Source organism: Orbicella franksi, chromosome 12 (assembly GCF_964199315.1).
Source record: "Orbicella franksi chromosome 12, jaOrbFran1.1, whole genome shotgun sequence".
In the NCBI taxonomy this organism is placed as follows: Eukaryota; Metazoa; Cnidaria; class Anthozoa; order Scleractinia; family Merulinidae; genus Orbicella; species Orbicella franksi.
The window spans coordinates 21259946-21279224 of record NC_138156.1 but is presented as its reverse complement, the minus strand read 5'-3'; the positions used below and the strand labels follow the sequence as shown (position 1 = coordinate 21279224).

At 38.0% G+C, this 19279-nt stretch overlaps 2 protein-coding genes across 3 annotated transcripts; both read right to left on the bottom strand.

Annotated features, from left to right (window-relative positions):
- Positions 1–99: 99 nt before the first annotated feature.
- LOC145464544 (uncharacterized) lies at positions 100–9835 on the bottom strand. 2 transcript variants are annotated; one of them, XM_081448473.1, is made up of 3 exons: positions 6030–9835; positions 4678–4823; positions 100–4078 (listed from the first exon to the last, which is right to left on the bottom strand). In XM_081448473.1, the coding sequence occupies exons 2-3, from the start codon at positions 4810–4812 to the stop codon at positions 2543–2545; spliced, it is 1671 nt and encodes a 556-aa protein (XP_081304599.1). In that variant the 5' UTR covers positions 4813–4823; positions 6030–9835; the 3' UTR covers positions 100–2542. The 2 variants fall into 2 exon arrangements, with proteins under 2 accessions (XP_081304599.1, XP_081304598.1); XM_081448472.1 differs by lacking the exon at positions 6030–9835 and adding an exon at positions 5457–6015.
- A 152-nt stretch (positions 9836–9987) lies between these two features.
- LOC145463630 (acyl-protein thioesterase 1-like) lies at positions 9988–19252 on the bottom strand. Its single transcript, XM_081447391.1, has 10 exons — positions 19121–19252; positions 17420–17451; positions 16545–16610; positions 15105–15152; positions 14228–14298; positions 13634–13693; positions 12850–12965; positions 11998–12040; positions 11396–11514; positions 9988–10993 (listed from the first exon to the last, which is right to left on the bottom strand). The coding sequence occupies exons 1-10, from the start codon at positions 19244–19246 to the stop codon at positions 10949–10951; spliced, it is 726 nt and encodes a 241-aa protein (XP_081303517.1). The 5' UTR covers positions 19247–19252; the 3' UTR covers positions 9988–10948.
- Positions 19253–19279: the final 27 nt, after the last annotated feature.

Genomic DNA, 19279 nt, shown 5'->3' with positions numbered 1-19279 from the left:
TGCTGACTGACAGAAAGTACGTACCAGCGTGACTAGACCCACTGCAGTTAAGGTAAAGTCAGTGTTTACAAAAGGGATAATCACTGTGTCTAACACCAGTCTTACACTTTCCCCGACTTTCCCACGGTTGCCTCTGACACCAGCTACAAGTTTTTGTTTTAATGTTTGGCTGACTTAATAGGTCCTTTGCAGCTAAGCCATCACGTGACAATAAATAAAATCAAAAAGGCCAAGTTTGAGGCCCCTGGCACTAAAGAATGACATTTTATGATGGTTTGAATATTTAAAAAACTAAGATTTCTATGGAAAAAGTTTCTTGAGAGCAAGACCTTTCTCTCCAGCAACGTTTTCCATAGATATCCTCTAAATTTTCCACAATTACGAACTGACGTATATACTTACTCTTTAATGCCAGGGGCCTCAAACTTGGCCATTTTGGGATTTTCGATATGCTCTTTCCATGTTTGACATTCTTTCAGTTATAGCCCATAATATATAATTTTTTTGAGGACAATTTTGGTCATGTGACCCTAGCTGCAAAGGGCCTATTATTCAACTGTTCGCGAAATTAAACGTAAAATTTGAGACTTACACTAGTTCCACTTCCGATTCTTTCCCCCTTTTGTCATCATTTTGTTATATAGAGCTGCTATAAAGTTCGCAAACCATTAGAGTGCGGGTTCATTCACAAGAAGCAGCCTTCGATTTGCCTTCGATTTGCGCCCTCGGTTGTGTGTACCTAGGTCCCTTCGTTTTGCTACTGAAGTAGAAAAACCGTCATGGCGGTTCGCCATTTCACGGCTCATGCACATTTAACTGAGCAAAAAAAAAGAGCCAGGGTAGGTTGACTTCACCCACCCCGTGAGGGTGAATATGTTGACAACCGATGTCGGGGTGGTGGGGTGGGGTCAAACATAGATAGACGGCTGCTGCAATAGGTGGTCTTTATTCTCATGACCAGTCCAACCCTTAGCTTTGAAGTTTATTGGCTCAATTTCAGCTGCTGTTTTGAATTCTTTCCCCCTCCCCCAGGGATAATACCTTAAGGGAAGATTTCTTGAGCAGCACTGGTTGATCCCTCTACACCCTAATATAATATTTCTTGTGCTTTTGAAATAGAGAATTTAACAATTGAGAGCTTCATTGGTTGCTGATCATTTCCTTTATTCTAATGACCCTAATGTTTGATGCAGCAGGGATACTGTTAGGAGAAAGTAGATGTTAGTCTCTCCTGGGGGTGAAAAGTTTAAACCTGTGATTTTCTCTGTAAAGGGCATGGGGTTTTCAGGAACAAAGCGCACGGAAATGAATTATATCAGTAGCCCTTTCATTTTTGTGAAGTTACCATGAGTAATTTCTTCTCACTGTGCAATACAATATCAAGAGGAAAGATGATGAGAACAAACAAAATCTCAACCAGGGGATTAGCAGTTGATCCATTGCTAAATTCTCAGAACTGACTTTAGAGGAAATGTATGACAGATAGTATTGAGAATTACTTTTGAGATCAAGTAAGTGAAAGGTTTAATAAAAATATATACAGTACAAAATGTTAACAAAGAGATCTTACATGTTTGCTGTGATAGTTTGGATTTTCAAGTGGACGAAAAGAAAGTTGCAAGAGATGCAGCCCATCCTCATTTTCCATTTAGTGTTCTGTACTAATGTCGGATATTTTTGCCTGTGGAACACAAATATTTACATAGCGATAGGTACTGATGTTTCTTTTTTTTCCATCGATATGTTTTGAGTTTTTCCTTTTGTCTCAATGGTGAACTGCACTTTCTTTGCTATGCTATTATTTTTTGTTCATGGGTTTATAAAATTTTTATCAGGTGTTTGGAAAGCATTTAAGTGTCCTGTTTTGTTGTCCTAAATTTTGATGTTAAATGATGGTATTCAAAGGTAGTCTAGCAGGGGAAACCTATAGAGTCACTTCAACCATAGCTAGTAGAGGGGAGATGTCTTGTGCTCTCGCAACAACTCTTTGAGCTGCCTTCTCTAGATTTGCTGAACAACCCCCCTGCCTCTGCAAGCAACTTTGTTAGTAGGATCTCCCCCCCCCCCCCTCATCAAAGAGGGGTGTGAAGAAGAGACATCCTGGGAACTAAGCTGTTATGCTGTTATGTACTGATCAATTCGAGGCTTCAACATCCACTCCTGAGGATCTGATCGTCATCCGTGCCCCGGGAGTGGGGAATTTGAACCTTGCCTGGGTTAGGTGGGGAATTTGAACTGAATGTGTCAAGTCTTCCTAACGGAATGCACGTGTGTAGTTTTACAGTATGGAGGAGTTTTTAAAGAGGTAAAGAGGTCGCTTTCGTGAGCGAATGGCTCAGTTGAAAAGGTATACAAAAACTGAGCAAAATTTTTGAGGGAATTTTTAAAAGCTAGAGTGTGGATTTGAGTTCATTTGGGTAGGGCATTTGAAAGCAATTTTGACCCGATGGGCGGGAATTTGAACAAACCAATCTTCAAAAGGTCAAAAGCCCGGTGGCCCCCTCAGGGGAGGGGATGTTGAGGCTTCGAATTGATCGACTCACTAGTCTCTAACGGCTTCTGGGTCAAAGTCTTGAACGACAAAGCGCCAAATGCGATCCGGCCAACAGACAAAAATCTCAGCTTTGGCGATGTAATATTTTCCGCCTTCAGAAAAGAACAGAGTAACTGCATCTTCAGATCTCTCGTTTAGGGTGACCAGACCGCGGGAAAACCCTGCATCCGTTTTGTCTTGCATGCTAATCTTAGTGTCGAGAAAAACATTCGACACTGCAAATTCGATAACCCTGGTATATTCCGGAGGTGGCTCCATAACTACATCGGAGCCTAGGACGTTGTTTACATCCAGAATTAAGAAGCCGGCAGTGGAGAACGAGAAAGGAAGACCAATATGATGCCGACCGCTAGGCTGAACCGTTTGTACAAACTTCAGTTGGTTTCCTTGACTCCAGCCGACTTCGCCCGAGAAAATCTTCATTGGAAAGTCTGCATCATTGATAAACTGAATGGAAAATCTGATACCACCATACTGGAGCAGAAACCAATTGCAGATCTGTGCTGACTTCAACGTCACTGACTGTTTATCCACTTTTCTCGCAGAAGACTCAACTGTTGATAGCTGGTGCATTGGCGACAAACCTAGGCTGTGTCGAACGGTTTCCACCAGGCTTCTTCTACGGATACTTCTGCTTAAAGCCACAATTTTTGTAAGTTTTCCTCGAAATGTCAAAAATCTCTCCTCTGACAGAAAAGAAAGTTTTTCTTTAGCATCATTGATTTGACAATCCATTTTTCGATCCACAGTGGCTACGTCGTTTTCATGCGCGATGCCAAAGTCTGTATAAACTGCTTTGGCAACGAACAGTAGAGCCATGAAGCAAGAGTGAGCTTCGGAGTACGTAACTACAGCTGTTACGAAATCTGCCACATCGGGATCTTCTGTCAGCTGACTGTATTCATACTTGAAGGGAACTGGATATTCGAATCTGATCGCAAGCTCACCCAAAAACTGCACGTAGTCATTCCACAAGTTAGGGTCGTCTAATTTCTCTCCTGGCTTCATGCGCCGAAACTGGAAAATCTGATCGGAGACGCGGCGTTTCAGACCGTTGTATTTTTGATCCTGCAACCCTCTGTTAAAGTGAGCCATCTCATCGTGTACAACTTTTGCCACTTGATCCACTACATTCGGTTCATTAGGTTTACTTTCTGTCAACAACCTGCTCACACCAGCCCAAAGACTCCGAATAACAAACCCGTAAGGTTTCCCAACATCAACCAGGTTTGTAAAACTTGAGACAATGTCCAGGACACCCGTTGTAATTTGCAGAGGATCTTTGGTTTTAAATTTTTCAATGCTATTCACCGTGGTTTTTAGAACTTTGTCTATTTCTTCAAAAGGTTTCTTATCTGTTCTGCCTTTGTTTTTGTCTTTCTGTTTTTCCACCCAGTCCGTTACCTCATCAAGTTTTTGTTGAGACTCGGGAGAATCAGCTAACTTTGAGCGCAGATCGTTCAGTGCTTCCTCAATTTTGGAAATGCTCCCCGAATCCTTGTTGTTAGATTCCGTCGCTTTTACCTGCAAAAAGATAAACAAAAGAAAAGAAAATCCCTATTTAATTTACTCTGCAAAGTAGTTTGCCAATAAAGGTTTCGAAACGAGAAAAACACGCTCCGAGTAGTGTCTAAGTTCAGGGTATTTCAAGGTTGCCATTGGCGATCGTAAATCGGAAAATGGTCACACAGATTTTCCCGGAAATTGTGATCGCCAGTTTTTTGCTTTTAAATGGTCGCATAATGGTCGCAGCTCGGAGCGCTGCCTCCCCAAGAACGTTGAATTTGGATATTGCATATCTGGGGTTCCGCCTGGCCCATTTTGCCTCGGTTATCAGCTCATATACCTATCGGTTTAGAACTTCTGACTTAGTTTTCGTACACACAATTATAAAAACGTTTTTCCGGATATTTGCGTCTTAAAACAGATTTTTGTATCATTGTTATCACAACTGGTCGTTCAACCGCATGCTTCAAAAATATTTATCTACAGCCTTTTCCTGAGAAAAACGGAAGTCAAAGGGAAGCATAAAGAAATACGAACGGAGAACAGTATGACTTAGAAAGCTACCATGGATAGAAATATAGAAATTCAAATTTTTAGTAATGACATTCATTTCTTACCAATATGGACCCATTTTCGTCACAATCGCCGTTCTTCTGTGAGCATTGTTCGCTGGAATAGCCACTGGCGTGGAGGCAAGGGACATTGAAGGCGGCCAAATATAGTGCGATTTGCAAAATAATCATTTTAATCATTGCTTGAACTTCTGCAATGTAAAATAAAGACAGACAGCAAGTCTATATTTTTACTTGAGAGTTCGGTATACGTACATTTCAACCGGAAGCTTTGACTGTCACGCTAACTTGCCGAGGTCACGCGAATTTCCAGGAAAAACGGGACGCTGTCAACAAGATCTGAATAACTTGTCATCTCCTTGATACATTTTTCTTCATTTTTTCAAGGATGAAACTATTAAGATTTTTAGACAACTATATTTTCATTTGTAGATTGATAACCAGAGTTTGTGGCGATCATGATGCAGCGAATAATTTCGCTTCGAAGCAAAAATTGGATACACAACTGCATTCATTATCATAGTCCTCTTTGATCGAACAGTTTCACGACTGTGCTTCGAACAGTGAAAGATTCTGCGATTAAGCGACACAACTCTTGTCTCGCTTTCCTCGGATACACCGGCGCTAAATCGTTACTTTTTCGTGTAGTTTTAAGCTTCGCCAAAAGGGATGATGTTTTTCCTTGTAAATAGAATCAGTACTTAGTCAACCATTTTATCACAACTTTAACAAGCGCAGGCAGATCTAGACTATTAATAGGCAGTGTACGCGCTATTCGAACACAATTCTCCAAAGTTTGCGCAATAAAGCCACAAATCATTTACCTTCATCGCTGTTCGAACCTTCAACGTATAATCAGCAGTACTTTCGTGGAATACAGATGTATTTTCGCGACAGTCGTACCGAGGTCTCTCACGACTAGTAGCGACTTCGTTTGCAGATTTCCATGTAAATGAATATTTCAGCGAATTCGATAGACTGTGCCGATGTTTAAAAGTTGTTAGAAATTCTTCTCCCGAATGATGACCCACCTTCTTCAAGTGAAATTCTTCCCGTAAAAGACCGTATTTAATAAACGAAAGGTTGTTAATATTTTCGTGAGTTCAGCTTTGTAAAATGCGCGAAAGGAGCTGTTCGCGTATTACACATAGATGAGGCAAATTATTGTGAATCAAATTGACTCGCTCACTGCATGAATCTAATCAGACACACAATGTTTTGGATCAGAAAACGTAAGTTATTTCATAGAAATTCAAAGAGAATTGTGGACCACCGTACGAATAGCACATTGGAGTCGCACGTACAAGTGCCGTGCGAATACTTACTTCCTCATTTAATATTCAGTTCCCTGACCATCTCTTGCGGAATCAATTCAATTTTCGCGTGAACGTACTTACCTTAGATCAATTTATGCTTTGTGTTTCAGTCTAGAGCCGCTCTATGCATTCTTTTCAAGTTTAAGTCGATTTTACTTGAATTTCTTTAATAAATTTGCCTGAAGGCCGTAAGTAGCTGTAAGTAGATATTGAAATCCAGGTGTTTATCCATTCTAAGAGCTTCCGGTTTTGAAAACGAGTGGTCCTGCGAATGAAAAGTCTTCCTGCGAGTGAGTAATTTCAGGACTGATAGCGAAAGCCAAGAGATGATCACAACTTGTAGGGCCCTTTGCCCGAGCAGGCACACGATTCAGTCAACCAGATATGCGCCCTTTATTCTCGTTCATGCGATTCAGAAGTTAATCCAATTGAAGCTCAACCTCGAATGTTACGCGATTGTTTAGCGATTCACCGAAAATTAACAGAACCAAAAGTCACTCTGATGCATCGATGAGCCTTCCCAACAATAAACGAAGGATTTCTAAGTTTTCCTTTCAGCACGCGCAGATTACTTGAGCTTTCGTCCTATGCGCGCGTGCAATCGTAAAACTATAGGGAGCCACCTTAAGTCTATGCTGCTGCCGCACGGGTAGCTATGGGTGGGATCTGCATGCGTAAACCGCGTTGTCCGTGGTCGGCAGGAAAGCTACTCAGATACCGTAAATCGTTTCTACTTCATAAAGCACTGCTATGTTAGTCTACTTTGACAATATCTCAGTGCGTTGGTGGAGATTTCAATTTAAATTTGAAGCAACGTTCCTTTTAAGACACTCCTGATGAAAATGATACAGAGTTTTCAGTGTTAATTTAAAGAACAGTTCCTGTTAGTTCGTTCCTTTTGATGAAAATTCCACGGGCTTCGTTTTAACAAGGCGCAACATGAACTGACGAAGGCGAATGGACATTTCACAACGCTTCGCTTCACAAACGATACCTTCCCCTGTTGTACAGTGGCTCAAATCAAGCTACGTAGAGTAACATTCACCTGACTATTGATTGAGAAAAAATATACTACTGAGCCTTGGTATTGAACTGAACCTCGGGCAGGAGGGTGGTGGTGGTGGTGGGGGGCGGGTTGCTACTTTCGGGATTTATTAGCGACCACAATTGTTTGACGTTACTTTCCGGGGGTGGTTAATTTCAGAAGGTTACGGTACAGATTTCGAGCAGTTGCTAAGGGATTGCTGAGGGCTTAACTACCTGTTCTGCAGGCTAAGCCAGAAGAGATGTTTCAAAGGATTGTCGAAAGCAGTACGTCTCAACCTCGTTTTCAGGGTGAGTTCTCTTTATCCTCATCCCGGGTTAAAAATCAACTTCTCCAAACTGGTAATATAAATAGCTGTTTTTTGTAAGTTCTCGTTCCTCATTTCTCAATTTTAATTTCAAATGATATTTTAATTTAGAGACAAATTTTCTAATATATATTTTGATACGAATATTTGCAAAATAAAAATTGCTTTCATACGTGTGCTGACTGATTCGAAAGAGCAGCGTGATTAAGCCATTACTTCACAGTTTAGGTCCTGGGGGGTACTCTCTGTAACGGCCTATACGCTACCGGGAGGCTCCGCTCGGGGGATTTCACAAGTTGAGGTATATGAAAGGGTAGGGAAATCTGTTATTTAGATATTACTTGAACGGGAACTGAATAATTGAAACCTGTCTATCGGTTAACATTTCTTCAATTCTGGAAATGCTAGATGTTCTCTACTGTTCATTAACTTCATTCCAAAGGTCCAGAAAAGGGATGTAGGGTTTTCAAGTAGGTACGTGAAAATAGGTACCTTTTTTTCAATAAAAGATATACGAAAGGGGTACCTTTTCTGGTATAAGGTATTCAAAAGGGTAAGAGGTTGGACCTCGGGGCGGAGCTTCCTCGTACAGAACTTTGAATAGAACCCCCCAAATTAGGTAAAGTCAGAGTTAAGGGATCATCCTGTATCTGACATCAGTTTCATACGTTCCCCGCCTTTCTCACGCTTGAAACTAGCTGCAAGTTTTTAAAGGAGCTCAGTCACGGTATTTTGAGTTATTTTGGCCACATAAAAAATTACCTTTAAATGGTAGGGAGAACATCTAGCATTTCCAGAATTGACGAAATGTTAACCAAAAGCAAGTTTCATTTATTCAGTTCCCGTTCAAGTAACATCTAAATAACAGATTTCCCTACCCTTATTAACAGTTAAATAAGATATAAAAACACCAAAGAGATAATAATAAACCATAAAGGAACAAGCCAAGGATGGAGAAGATTAACACGGATTACAAACTACGAATTTAAAAAATCGAGGCTACACTTTTCAATATGCGCAAACCGTGACGTAGCCCCTTTAAGGTTTGGTTGAACTGACTTTTATATATTTCTTTCAAACGGCTCAGAGACAAACTGATTCTTCAGGCAGCTGTAAGTACTCACACAACGATAGGTTGTTCATAATTATTCAATTGTTCATGTAATTAAACGTAAAATTAAACCCAAACGGAGGGTTTGTATTTGACAATTGACTAGTACCATTTCAAAATCTCATGCACATTTAACGGAGAAATGGAAAGGAACCAGGGTAGGTTGTGTAGCACAGAGCATACTGTAGATGTCAGCCAGATAACTTATTGATATGCACATCTGTGTGCACGTTACATTTAGTTCATTTTTGATCTCAGTTAAAGTGTGACTTCAACTACACGTGTAAATCGTTATCTTCTAGTTTTCAATTGGTTTACAATTTATTCCTAGTAAATCATTAACTGCAACACATAAAATAATTCAAGTGAGCTCCTCTTATACCACTCTTCTTTCAACAATTGATTAATTGACCTATTGATTGCCTGAATGATCGGCATGAATGATTGAGATTTATAGATTGCTTGTTTGAGTGACTGATTGATTCAGTGATTGATTTATGGACTGATATTTTGACTGACTGATTGTATGATTGATTGTATGATTGTTTCAGTAATTGATTAATTGTATGATTGATTGATTGAAAGTGATTGTTTGAGTGATCGATTGATTGTTTGAGTGATTGATTGATTGTGATTGAATGATTGTATGATCGCTTGATTGTTTGAGTGATTGATTGTTTGAGTGACTGATTGACTATTTGAGTGATTGTTTCAGTGATTGATTGATTGATTGACTGTTTGAGCGATTGTTTCATTGATTGATTGATTGTTTGAATGATTGTTTCAGTGATTGATTGATCGATTGACTCTTTGAGCGATTGATTGATTGCCTCAGTGATTGATTGATTGTTTGAGTGATTGATTGACTGTTAGATTGATTGATTGTTTGAGTGACTGACTGATTGTTTGACTGATTGATTGATTGTTTGAGTGATTGATTGATTGATTGATTGATTGTTTGAGTGATTGATTGACTGTTTGAGAGATGGATTGAGTGATTGAGTGATTGACTGTTAGAGTGATTGATTGTTTCAGTGATTGATTGACTGTTTGAGTGATTGATTGATTGATTGTTTCAGTGATCGATTGACTGTTTGAGTGATTGATTGACTGTTTGAGAGATGGATTGTTTGAGTGATTGATTGATTGACTGTATGAGTGATTGACTGTTTCAGTGATTGATTGATTAAATGATTTTCTGAGTGAGTGATTGATTGATTGATTGTTTCTGTGATTGATTGATTTTTTGAGTGATTTAGCGAACAATTGATTGATTGACTGATTGATCAATTGTATAAGTGATTTCATGAGTAATTAATTGATTGCTCAATGATTGATTGATTGATTGATTGGTTGAGTGAGTGAGTGAGTGAGTGAGTGAGTGAGTGAGTGAGTGAGTGAGTGAGTGAGTGAGTGAGTGAGTGAGTGAGTGAGTGAGTGAGTGAGTGAGTGAGTGAGTGAGTGAGTGAGTGAGTGAGTGAGTGAGTGAGTGAGTGAGTGAGTGAGTGAGTGAGTGAGTGAGTGAGTGAGTGAGTGAGTGAGTGAGTGAGTGAGTGAGTGAGTGAGTGAGTGAGTGAGTGAGTGAGTGAGTGAGTGAGTGAGTGAGTGAGTGAGTGAGTGAGTGAGTGAGTGAGTGAGTGAGTGAGTGGGTGAGTGAGTGAGTGAGTGAGTGAGTGAGTGCTTGCTTGCTTGATTGATGATAAACTAACATCCCATTCAGGTGGGTGTAATAATCAGTTAATGGTACACCAGTTAAAGATTAGGTGCCAGCATTACAAGCCTATAGACTCAAGAAAAGCCTAAAGCTGCACCACACAATCATGCAGTACTACCAAACACAGACAAACTTCTCCCTTGTTTCCATTGTATGATACCTGCTACATTATTTATTGTAAATCCAGAATCTTATGTGATAACATGTATGCTACTACACAAAACTTCTGGTAAGTTATAGGTTTATGATTTCAATTCAGTCAGTGGTAATAATTGCATTTTTTTTAACAACTCAGGACCAATACTGGTGGCAGCACAATTGTGCTTAAGCCCTATATCACCAAACAATTTAGAAATAATATTCATAATAGTGCTACAAATAGTAATATTAAGAAAGGTAGAATCTTGGGTTTTGGGAACAGGTTTTTAGAGCATTCTTTTAGGAGCAAAATCTAACACCAGGATCACCACATACACTTCAAAATGGGGATGTGGGTGACTATTTTCAGGGAACATGGGTATATGGTGCTTTATTTATTTAGTTATATCATTTTTTTTTTTTTTTTTCTTGGTAGTGGTGGTGGTGGTGGAAGGGGGGGTATTTTCAGGGAACAGGGGTACATTACCAAGGACCAAGGAGAACAGATGCTTAATTGTACTTTTCAAGAGCATGGGAATGTCCAAGGGGGACCATTTTCAAGAAAAACTTATTTGATCTCCATGGACCAGTGGTGTTCAATTTGACAAAAGACTATTGAACCTAATAGAAAGGGCATTTTACCATAAAACAGTCATAAAAAAGAAGCTTCACTAAGTTAAGCTGTTTATGGCAATACTTTCTTTAGCCACTCCTTCACATCGTTCATCTCCTGAAATTTGAGCAAAAAAATCAGTCACTCATTTTCCACAACTCGCTTTTTGCTGTGAGCTGTTTTGTGGCAAGAGGCAAGAGGCAAGATGGAGGGAGGGTGATGGGGGCAGAGAGAGAAACAGAATATTTTGGGTGCCATTTCTGCATGTGAACTACATACCGGATTATTCTACAAGTACGACTCAAGAATGTAGTCAAAAGTTGGACCACAAAACACATGTCATTACTTGGGTGAATTTCTTTGGTAATTAAACACATAGCTGATAAAGGCAAAATTTGTCTTCATTTTCTGATCTGATGTAGGGGGCCCTGTGGGAGAATATCACACATGATTGTATCTTCTGGCCTTGCCATCTGTACAAAACTCAACCTAGCAAGCCAGCTCTCAGGCTGAACTTACCTGTGGACTGGATGAGTGACCTAATCCTTGATATGTTTTAAACTCGAGATTTGAACAAAACGATAAAACATTGGCTGTCATCTGCCCAAGCCTAAAATTAACAACTGGATCACTATCCCCTGCAAATTACAAAATCATCACATAGTTACTATTAGAAAATACATGTAGCCCAAAGAAAATACCATGGGTGCTAATTGGTTAAAAATTGTATTTCTATTAAACAATTAGATTATGAACTCGAGATTTCTGTTGCGTGATAGTTGACGCTTCGCCCTTGTCAATGCATCACGCATAGAAATTGTGAGCGAATAATCTAATTGTTTTATTATAAATCTACTTGTTGTTCAAAAGTTTAATCTTAATCCTCTTCAAAGACACTTCGAAAATGTAAAGAACTGGCTGCCTGTGAACGCTCCTACACTACTCACTGTCTACTGAACAATTGGATTACGAGCTCGAGCTTTCTATGAAGGGATTGGGCTGTTTTCTGAAAAGGATGGAAAACATTTTCATCATGTTTCTATAGAGTTATAGAAACACTCGTGAAAGTTTGGGAGAACTCGAAAAAGCCGTGGAAACACTCACATATTGGTTTGACTCACCATGACACTGTAGTATTTTTGTGTCTTTGTTTCCTTTGACGGCCTGAAATTAAGTAATGATCACCCATTTCAGAAAGTTTAAACCTGGAAATTAGTTTATAAGAGTGTGATCATAATGCAGTTTAAGCAAATGACTGACTAGTCATGGACAATGAATTTTAATTAGAATGTGTTTGGTCTTCCCAGGTCTTTTGCAGTCCTTTAGAGATTTAGTATGTTGTACTGAAATTCATTGGCAGAAGTGTTTAAGTTTGTGGATGACACTCTTGCTTGTGTCATTCAATGGAAGTTACTGGACTGTTAATGTACTGTACTTTCATGTGGTACCCTAGATATAAAATACAATCAGAGTCTGGATGAAACCTCGGTGTGCACTATTCTACTAAGTAGGGCTTTTACTGTACAAGGTTGCCACAAACATCACTTTCCCCTGACTTTTCCCTGATAAAAATCAAACTTCCCTTACCAAATAAATACAAAATGTCAGATCTAATAGCGGCTTCTGGCATCAACTTAGAGCTGTCCTTTCCACACGTTTATTAAGACTGATAAGTTTGCAGCAAATTTTTGTTCTTCATTAAGAAAAATATCGCTGGGATCATTGTGCCCTGAATGTTTCCTCCAGTCTTCAATGGTTATTAAAACAGCCATGTTAAATTATTTACCATGTCAATTTTTCCTGACTCAAAATAAAATTCCCTGACTTTTCCCTGACCTTGAAGATTTTTTTCCCCTGACCATTTCTTGACCTTTGGCAACCCTGTTTAATGCAGGGGTTCTCCTTTTCAAGTTTTTGCTTCAGTAAAACACTCACACAAAGAAAAATGGTTGAAATGAAGTTTAGCACCTTACCTCTGGAAAAGACTTGTGAAGAGGCAACCATGAACTTAGTGCTAAGATTCCAGCTAGAGGTTTCTCCATGGTCAGAGCTGTATATAATGCAAGAGCACCTCCTTGTGAAAAACCACCTAGTGAGGCCAGAGGGCAATGTGTTAACAGTGATGCTATTAATAATATTTCACACAGACTGTGTTTGACAAAATTTTCAAATACCAAGAAGAGCGTAGCACAGTATTTTTGATGAACTCCAAGGCATTTTGGTGATGTGATCAAACAACTAATGAAGTGATTGATTTCTCTTCGCAATTGAAACTACATTCTCAAATTGTAAAAATCTATGCTTATTTACATGTAGGCCAGATATCCAAACACTACCATGGTTATGATTTCCTCCGTTTACACTGTAAACTTGACAAATTAATTGTTCGTGAGTTTAAGAAGAACATTTAACAAATGACTTTCCCATGTGCTCTTTCAAAGTTCCACGCAATGGGCAAGTTATATCTCCTTCATTCCTTGTGGAACACAAGTCCAACAACATGTTACTGGCATGTAACAGTATGGTGTTTTAAAATGAACTGAGCCTCATTAAAACTCCAGCGTAACATATGTGTTGTAGGTCAAAATAAAATTCAGGTTAAAATGAAATTCCTTTGTCTTCTAACCCTAATTATTAATGGATCATGAATAATTAGGGTTAGAAGACAAAGGAAATTGGCAATCAAACTAGGTTAAAATCATTTTAACTTGAATTTCGTTTTGACCTACAACATAGACACTCCTGTATGTTAGATACCTAAAACAATTCGATCTGATGGTATCCCAGTTTTAATCTCATCTTCAATTATTGATCGTACTGCAAAGGAATAGTGAAAACAAAATAATACTGTAAAAGAAAAAAGATATAAAACTTTCTGTATCAGTCATTCAGTACATTGTATATTTACTTCTCCTCTTTTCACCTGGTTGAAAAAAAAAGTACAGTACCTTTAGTATAAATTCAACGTTGTCTATAATTGTGAATTCTTGAATTTGCTTAGTTCCGCAGGCCCAGATAGAGTTGTCTTGGATTAAGCCTTAGTTACACTGCACCTGGGTTTGTTTGTGTTGTATTCTTGGGCAAGAAATTATAACATTTTTGTCATTTACAGTGGATTTTCACTGATAAGGCAAAACGCATTTCTATGCAGGGCAGGAAAAAAAAAATTGAAATCCAGTTGCCTGATGGGCCAGTGCATTTCAGTGGTCAGTTGCGTGACATTTCAGTGGTCAGATGCATGACAAAATTGACAATTTATACTGTTAGTAATTTGTATGGATGGTTTACATACCCAAAAAAGTGAAATGTGCCTCAACTAAATTCCACATGCACATTGTATTGGACACTCACTGTTTGCAGCAGCATCCTTGATTCCTGTTTCATCTTGTTCCCCTTGGAACGTAAGGGATTTTATATCAAACCTGAAACAAGATAATAAATAAACAAGGTCACTGTTTTAAAAAAGCCCAATCTGAAGATTACATGATTGTATACAGATACTTTCACTGTCAACTGATCACTCTGTGGTGTTGATTGAGTGTCAATAAAATAAACCTCTGATTTGAGGAATGTCCTTCAATAACTAAAATGTTTCGTGTCAAACCAGATTATGTGTCCCCTTTTTACAAAATAATACAGTTACCTGTATGTAAGGCCCAGTTCAAATGTCACGATATAGTAGTGCTATGACTAAATTTTAATAATTATTGATAATTACTAAGTTTGACATCAGTGCAACTGTAGCTCTTGGTTTGAATCAACATCAGGCCAAAGTCAGGTAGCATAATCAAACTCAGCTGCACCCCCTGAATTTAGTCCACTATTGATTCAAACATCGAGCTACACTTGTGCAGAAGTCAATTACATGTACATGATTGTACATTTGTGTGACCTTATTATTGAGATTTTTCACTGATCCAAATACATTGCCACTCGAAAAAAATAAATGTAACTAAAGCTGAGAGACAAGCACCACTGAATTATGAATTAAAGCTGTTTTAATTTTTTTTTTTTTAATTGTCTAACTATTGCTAGTGCCTCTCTCCAGCAAGATGCATAAATAATGTCTATGGGTTAACTGGACAAAAAGCTGGAAGAAAACTGTAGTTGACAACAAATTGTCACACCTCAAACATAGTAATTAGCAATATAAAGAAATTACTGTATAGGCTGTTAACAGCCTCTGGAGCCAGAAGGCTAAAAAAGCTTGAGTTACATATTGACTTACCATGACGGCATTCTGAAACCACCATTTAATGTCACAGGACTGACAGGTCTAGAAAATATTGACAAGAATTAGTCAAACGTGTAACTAAATGTACATGAATATTAACTGACTAGGGAAAAACCTTAACACTGCATGTAATGTAGTAACTACAGTATCATGGATGAGTTTTTTGATTATGGTAATATCACTTTAAGGTACAAGTACCAGAACTAACTTCAACTGGTCTGTTTTAGGAATAAATAGCTTAGACTCAATCATCTCTTAAATGCCTTTTCCATTGTCATGTTCATTTATAGTACAATTTCAGTTATCATACAATAATCCCATGTACATGCAATTAGGTCTTAATTCTTACAACAAAACTTCCTCGCCCCAAACCAGTGGACTATTTAAGGACGTTCGTAATGGGAAAATGTTCTACTTGATAGATTTTCTTGAAACTTCTAATGCATACAGATTACTTGTTTCAGAAATGAAAAAAAATTGGGGGTCACGGAATAGTCTGATTTTGAAAATTGGCACGCAAATCAGCATGATCTACAGGGTTTTTAGCTTAAAATATCAAGGAAGAAACAATGGAGCCAAACTATCCTAGTAATATTTTGCATAAGTAAATCTGTTGCGTTAATAATTCCAACATTTTCACAAACTTAACCCTTCAAGAGGCATTTGAAACTGCCACACAGATAAATGAAGAGCTAAAAAGAATGTAATTCGATGGTGCATTTTGCAAAAATTCAAACTTCTAATTGATGGAATTTCTTCATTTTTTCGCTAAACATAGCAAATCAGTAGAGAAAATGATCCATCAAAAGAAAAATAGGGGTCAACCAATGTCAAGGATAGTTAAATCCAGGCAAAGCTATAGCAATGGCTATCTGCCCTGTCACTGCTTATTTTATTACTTAGCACGCACTTGATGCATGACATGGCATGAGAATTTGCGTGCGCAGTAAGGATGCCCAGAAACAATTAGCGTGAATGTCCTTAAGCAATAGACTGCTCTTTATATGGGTTTACAAGTTCAATAAACGCATAGAAAGAGCGGTCTCTTGTTATTATAAAATAGCTAGATGGAAAAAAGTTTGCAAAAAGAGGAATCTTCATTGAACTTTTGTGATCAAGTTATTTATTCTCTGCCAATTCATAAGATGACATGGCAAACCAATCACAGTGGCTGAATGAAAGCACAGACTCTGCTCCACACACACAGATCAAGAAAGTGACAAAGACTTTTAGTGCAATAACAGTTTTAACAAAGGGAAGGAAAAGGCTATGGGTGAAAGGCAGAAAAAGTTTTAATTAACACCATCAGAAAACCCTCTGATCAAAATGTTTATACGCTTTTAAAAGTAGAAGTGACTGTGAAAGTGATGTGATTTGATTAAAGAGAGGTCAAAGAAAATACATGTACATTGAACATGATTATTTTCTACTTACGCATTAGGGCAAATGGATTTCACATGGGGCATTTTGATCTCCTCAAAACTTGCACTCCAGCCATGTCTAACAGGGAAATGAACGTAGTTCCAAAATATATATTTAAACCTATCCTTTCAAAGTTGCTCATCCAAAGTGATGGCTAAATTTCATGTTAAAGAAAGAAGACATTTTTCGTGGGGAAAACATGTTTTGAATGGTATCCATCACTAGCTTATGAACTTTTTCAACAGGGGTTTCATTCATGTTTTCAACAGGCGGGCAACTGGTTTTCACAGGTGGGTAGAAGTATTTGTCAAAATGAACTGAACTTCTAAATAATAGTAAGAAAAACTTCCTCTAGATGGTCAAACCAGGCGGGCAAAATCATCCTTACAAATGGTCAGTATACCAATTTCGATATACATGTATTAAAATTCAGCCTAAAACAATAGACCAGTATGAGGCTCTGAGGAATAACTACAGAGTTTGGGGGGTTTATTCCCCAGAGCCTCATGCTGAGGTCTATTGTGTTAGGCTGAATTGTAATATATCGAAATTGGTCTATTTGCCCAGTGCCTGGCACTTGTTTCAGGTGCAAAGTACAGTATACATAAAGTTTATTGTGTTTACTCTTATTCAGATCCATGGAGTTATGACAGCTACTAGGAATGTAAACATGTTTTCCAAATTACAAAAATGTGGCCATCTTTCTTTAATTACTTAATGTTTAACTACAGTTTGTTATGTTTCATGAGATGCAAATCATCCACAACAGAATGGAGACTTCAGAAACCTCCATCTCAGCCATGTTGAAAATTGTCTTAGCAAGCACATAAATGTTGTTCCTGTTCATCAAACACAGAGTGCATGGAGAAAATCATGAAATTTCTTACCCTGTGTCTCCAAGACCATGAAGAAATATCAACTAGAATAAGAAAAAAGTAAATAAACAGAGCCCAAATGAGTATCTTGCTCTTTAAAAATTTACATAAATAGGTTTTCTGTCTGTTCAGATTTTATTATTTTCCCAATTCAAGGCTGTAGTCTAAGAAAAATTAGGAGGAGCCCAAAGGTTCTTAACAAAGAAATCCTGAAGAAGTCAGTTTTTCTAGTCACCCAAAGACAAAAGTTAGTCACCTGTGGCACACGGGTGCTTCTAGTAACTAGAGCACAGCCCTGCATTTGGAAGACAAGGAGTACATGGATGCTTAATATCTGCCGGAAGCAGAAGACACGACACTTACCATTAGTGATTTGAGTTTCCAGTTGTTACATATTGATAAGAGAAGGCAACTGGAGTAATAAGCAAATGGTAAAGGAAATTTCTGCCAGAGGAATACCTCTGCTAAAATCTCCAGAGTTTTTTTCATGGTGCCTTTGCATTTTTCATTCTCACCCCGCATTATAGATTGCAAGTGAAGGCCTCCCAATAGTTTTGGGGACAACAACAAGCTTTATTTCTCCTTGGTCTAACAGAAATATTTTACAAAGTTACATAATAACAGAGGTAGATGCCTGGCTACCTAAAATAAGGGAACAAGCGAACACGATCATCTATTTCAAGAGAGCGAGAGAAGAGTTTTGGACTAATTTTCAGGGAACAAAAGATATTTCAATTATTTAAAGGACCTTTGATTCATGAAACCGTTTCAGAAACAATCAAAAAAGGGAAACAATGGAGAAAATGCAAAAGATCTCAGGGATTGACAGTTAGGAGGCCCTCGGAAACCCATACATCATGCTTACTGTACCAACATAAAAACATTAAGTACAATGTAAATCAACTTAATTAAGTGAAAAAAGCTTTATGGTCAGGTCTACCTTTGTGATAAAATATTCATATAAAGCCTAAAATTATGTGAACTGATATAATTAGTTGACAATTCACATTCATCACAGAAGCTTATAAATCTTCAGCACAGCTGTTTCATTTTGTCTCAATTTTAATTTTCTGGAGGAACCTGCCAACATTTTGAAAATAATTATATTCATTGTCTTTTCTCTATTTTGACCTGATAAATTCATTTAAGTTATGCCAGTGCTTGTATAATTGATTATAAAACTTGTTCACACCTATTCAAAAGCAATCTGAATCATCCTGAAGTCAAAGCAAGATATTGGATATACACAGCTGGCGAAGGAGGGGCGATAAATTGTTTTTGGTCAACATACATTTGTACATGGAAAGTGTAGTTGATTTTTTCCATTTGGCTATGCCTGGCTTTTACACTTGAATTAAAATACTATTTTATCGCATAGATTTTCAAATTTGAGGATTTGTAGCTCCGGCAGAAGTTTTTTAAACCAACACACCTTATTAAAAAGCGACGTTGCCTCGATGTTCTTGCGTGAGCTAGTAAATGTTTCATCACTTGGGATATAAAATCACACTTTCAATTCCGGCCGATATAATTTGACGACTTTCAACGCTTATAAAAGCCATAACATACTGGTAGAAAAATTAAGCAAAACCGTAAAAATGTTCATAAGATCTTATAATGAGCTCCTAAACAGTTTTCATAAGCATCCCTACAAGTAGGCATTAATTTTGCACATCAGGCTTGTAGAGACACATTTGACTTTATATCACTCACCGACGCCGTATGTTTAGCTGTAGCTTTGACAACAACCGACATCTCATTGCCTCCAACACCAGATAACAAGAGGAAGCCGTACACAAGAACGAAGAAGGAAAAAATGCTAAATTTGCATGTAAACATTCACGTTATAGAAAACCGCCACGAACAGAACGA

What these genes read in the sequence shown, in the direction of transcription:
- LOC145464544 (XM_081448473.1), bottom strand. Translation starts at nt 4,812, where the DNA reads ATGATTAAAATGATTATTTTGCAAATCGCACTATATTTGGCCGCCTTC. An exon ending in ACGAAAATGGGTCCATATTG is followed by an intron (nt 4,079 to 4,677) that starts GTAAGAAATGAA and finishes ATCTTTTTGCAG; the next exon opens with GTAAAAGCGACGGAATCTAA.
- LOC145463630 (XM_081447391.1), bottom strand. Translation starts at nt 19,246, where the DNA reads ATGTTTACATGCAAATTTAGCATTTTTTCCTTCTTCGTTCTTGTGTAC. An exon ending in CAGCTAAACATACGGCGTCG is followed by an intron (nt 17,452 to 19,120) that starts GTGAGTGATATA and finishes TTCTTATTCTAG; the next exon opens with TTGATATTTCTTCATGGTCT. An exon ending in AAATCCATTTGCCCTAATGC is followed by an intron (nt 15,153 to 16,544) that starts GTAAGTAGAAAA and finishes AATATTTTCTAG; the next exon opens with ACCTGTCAGTCCTGTGACAT.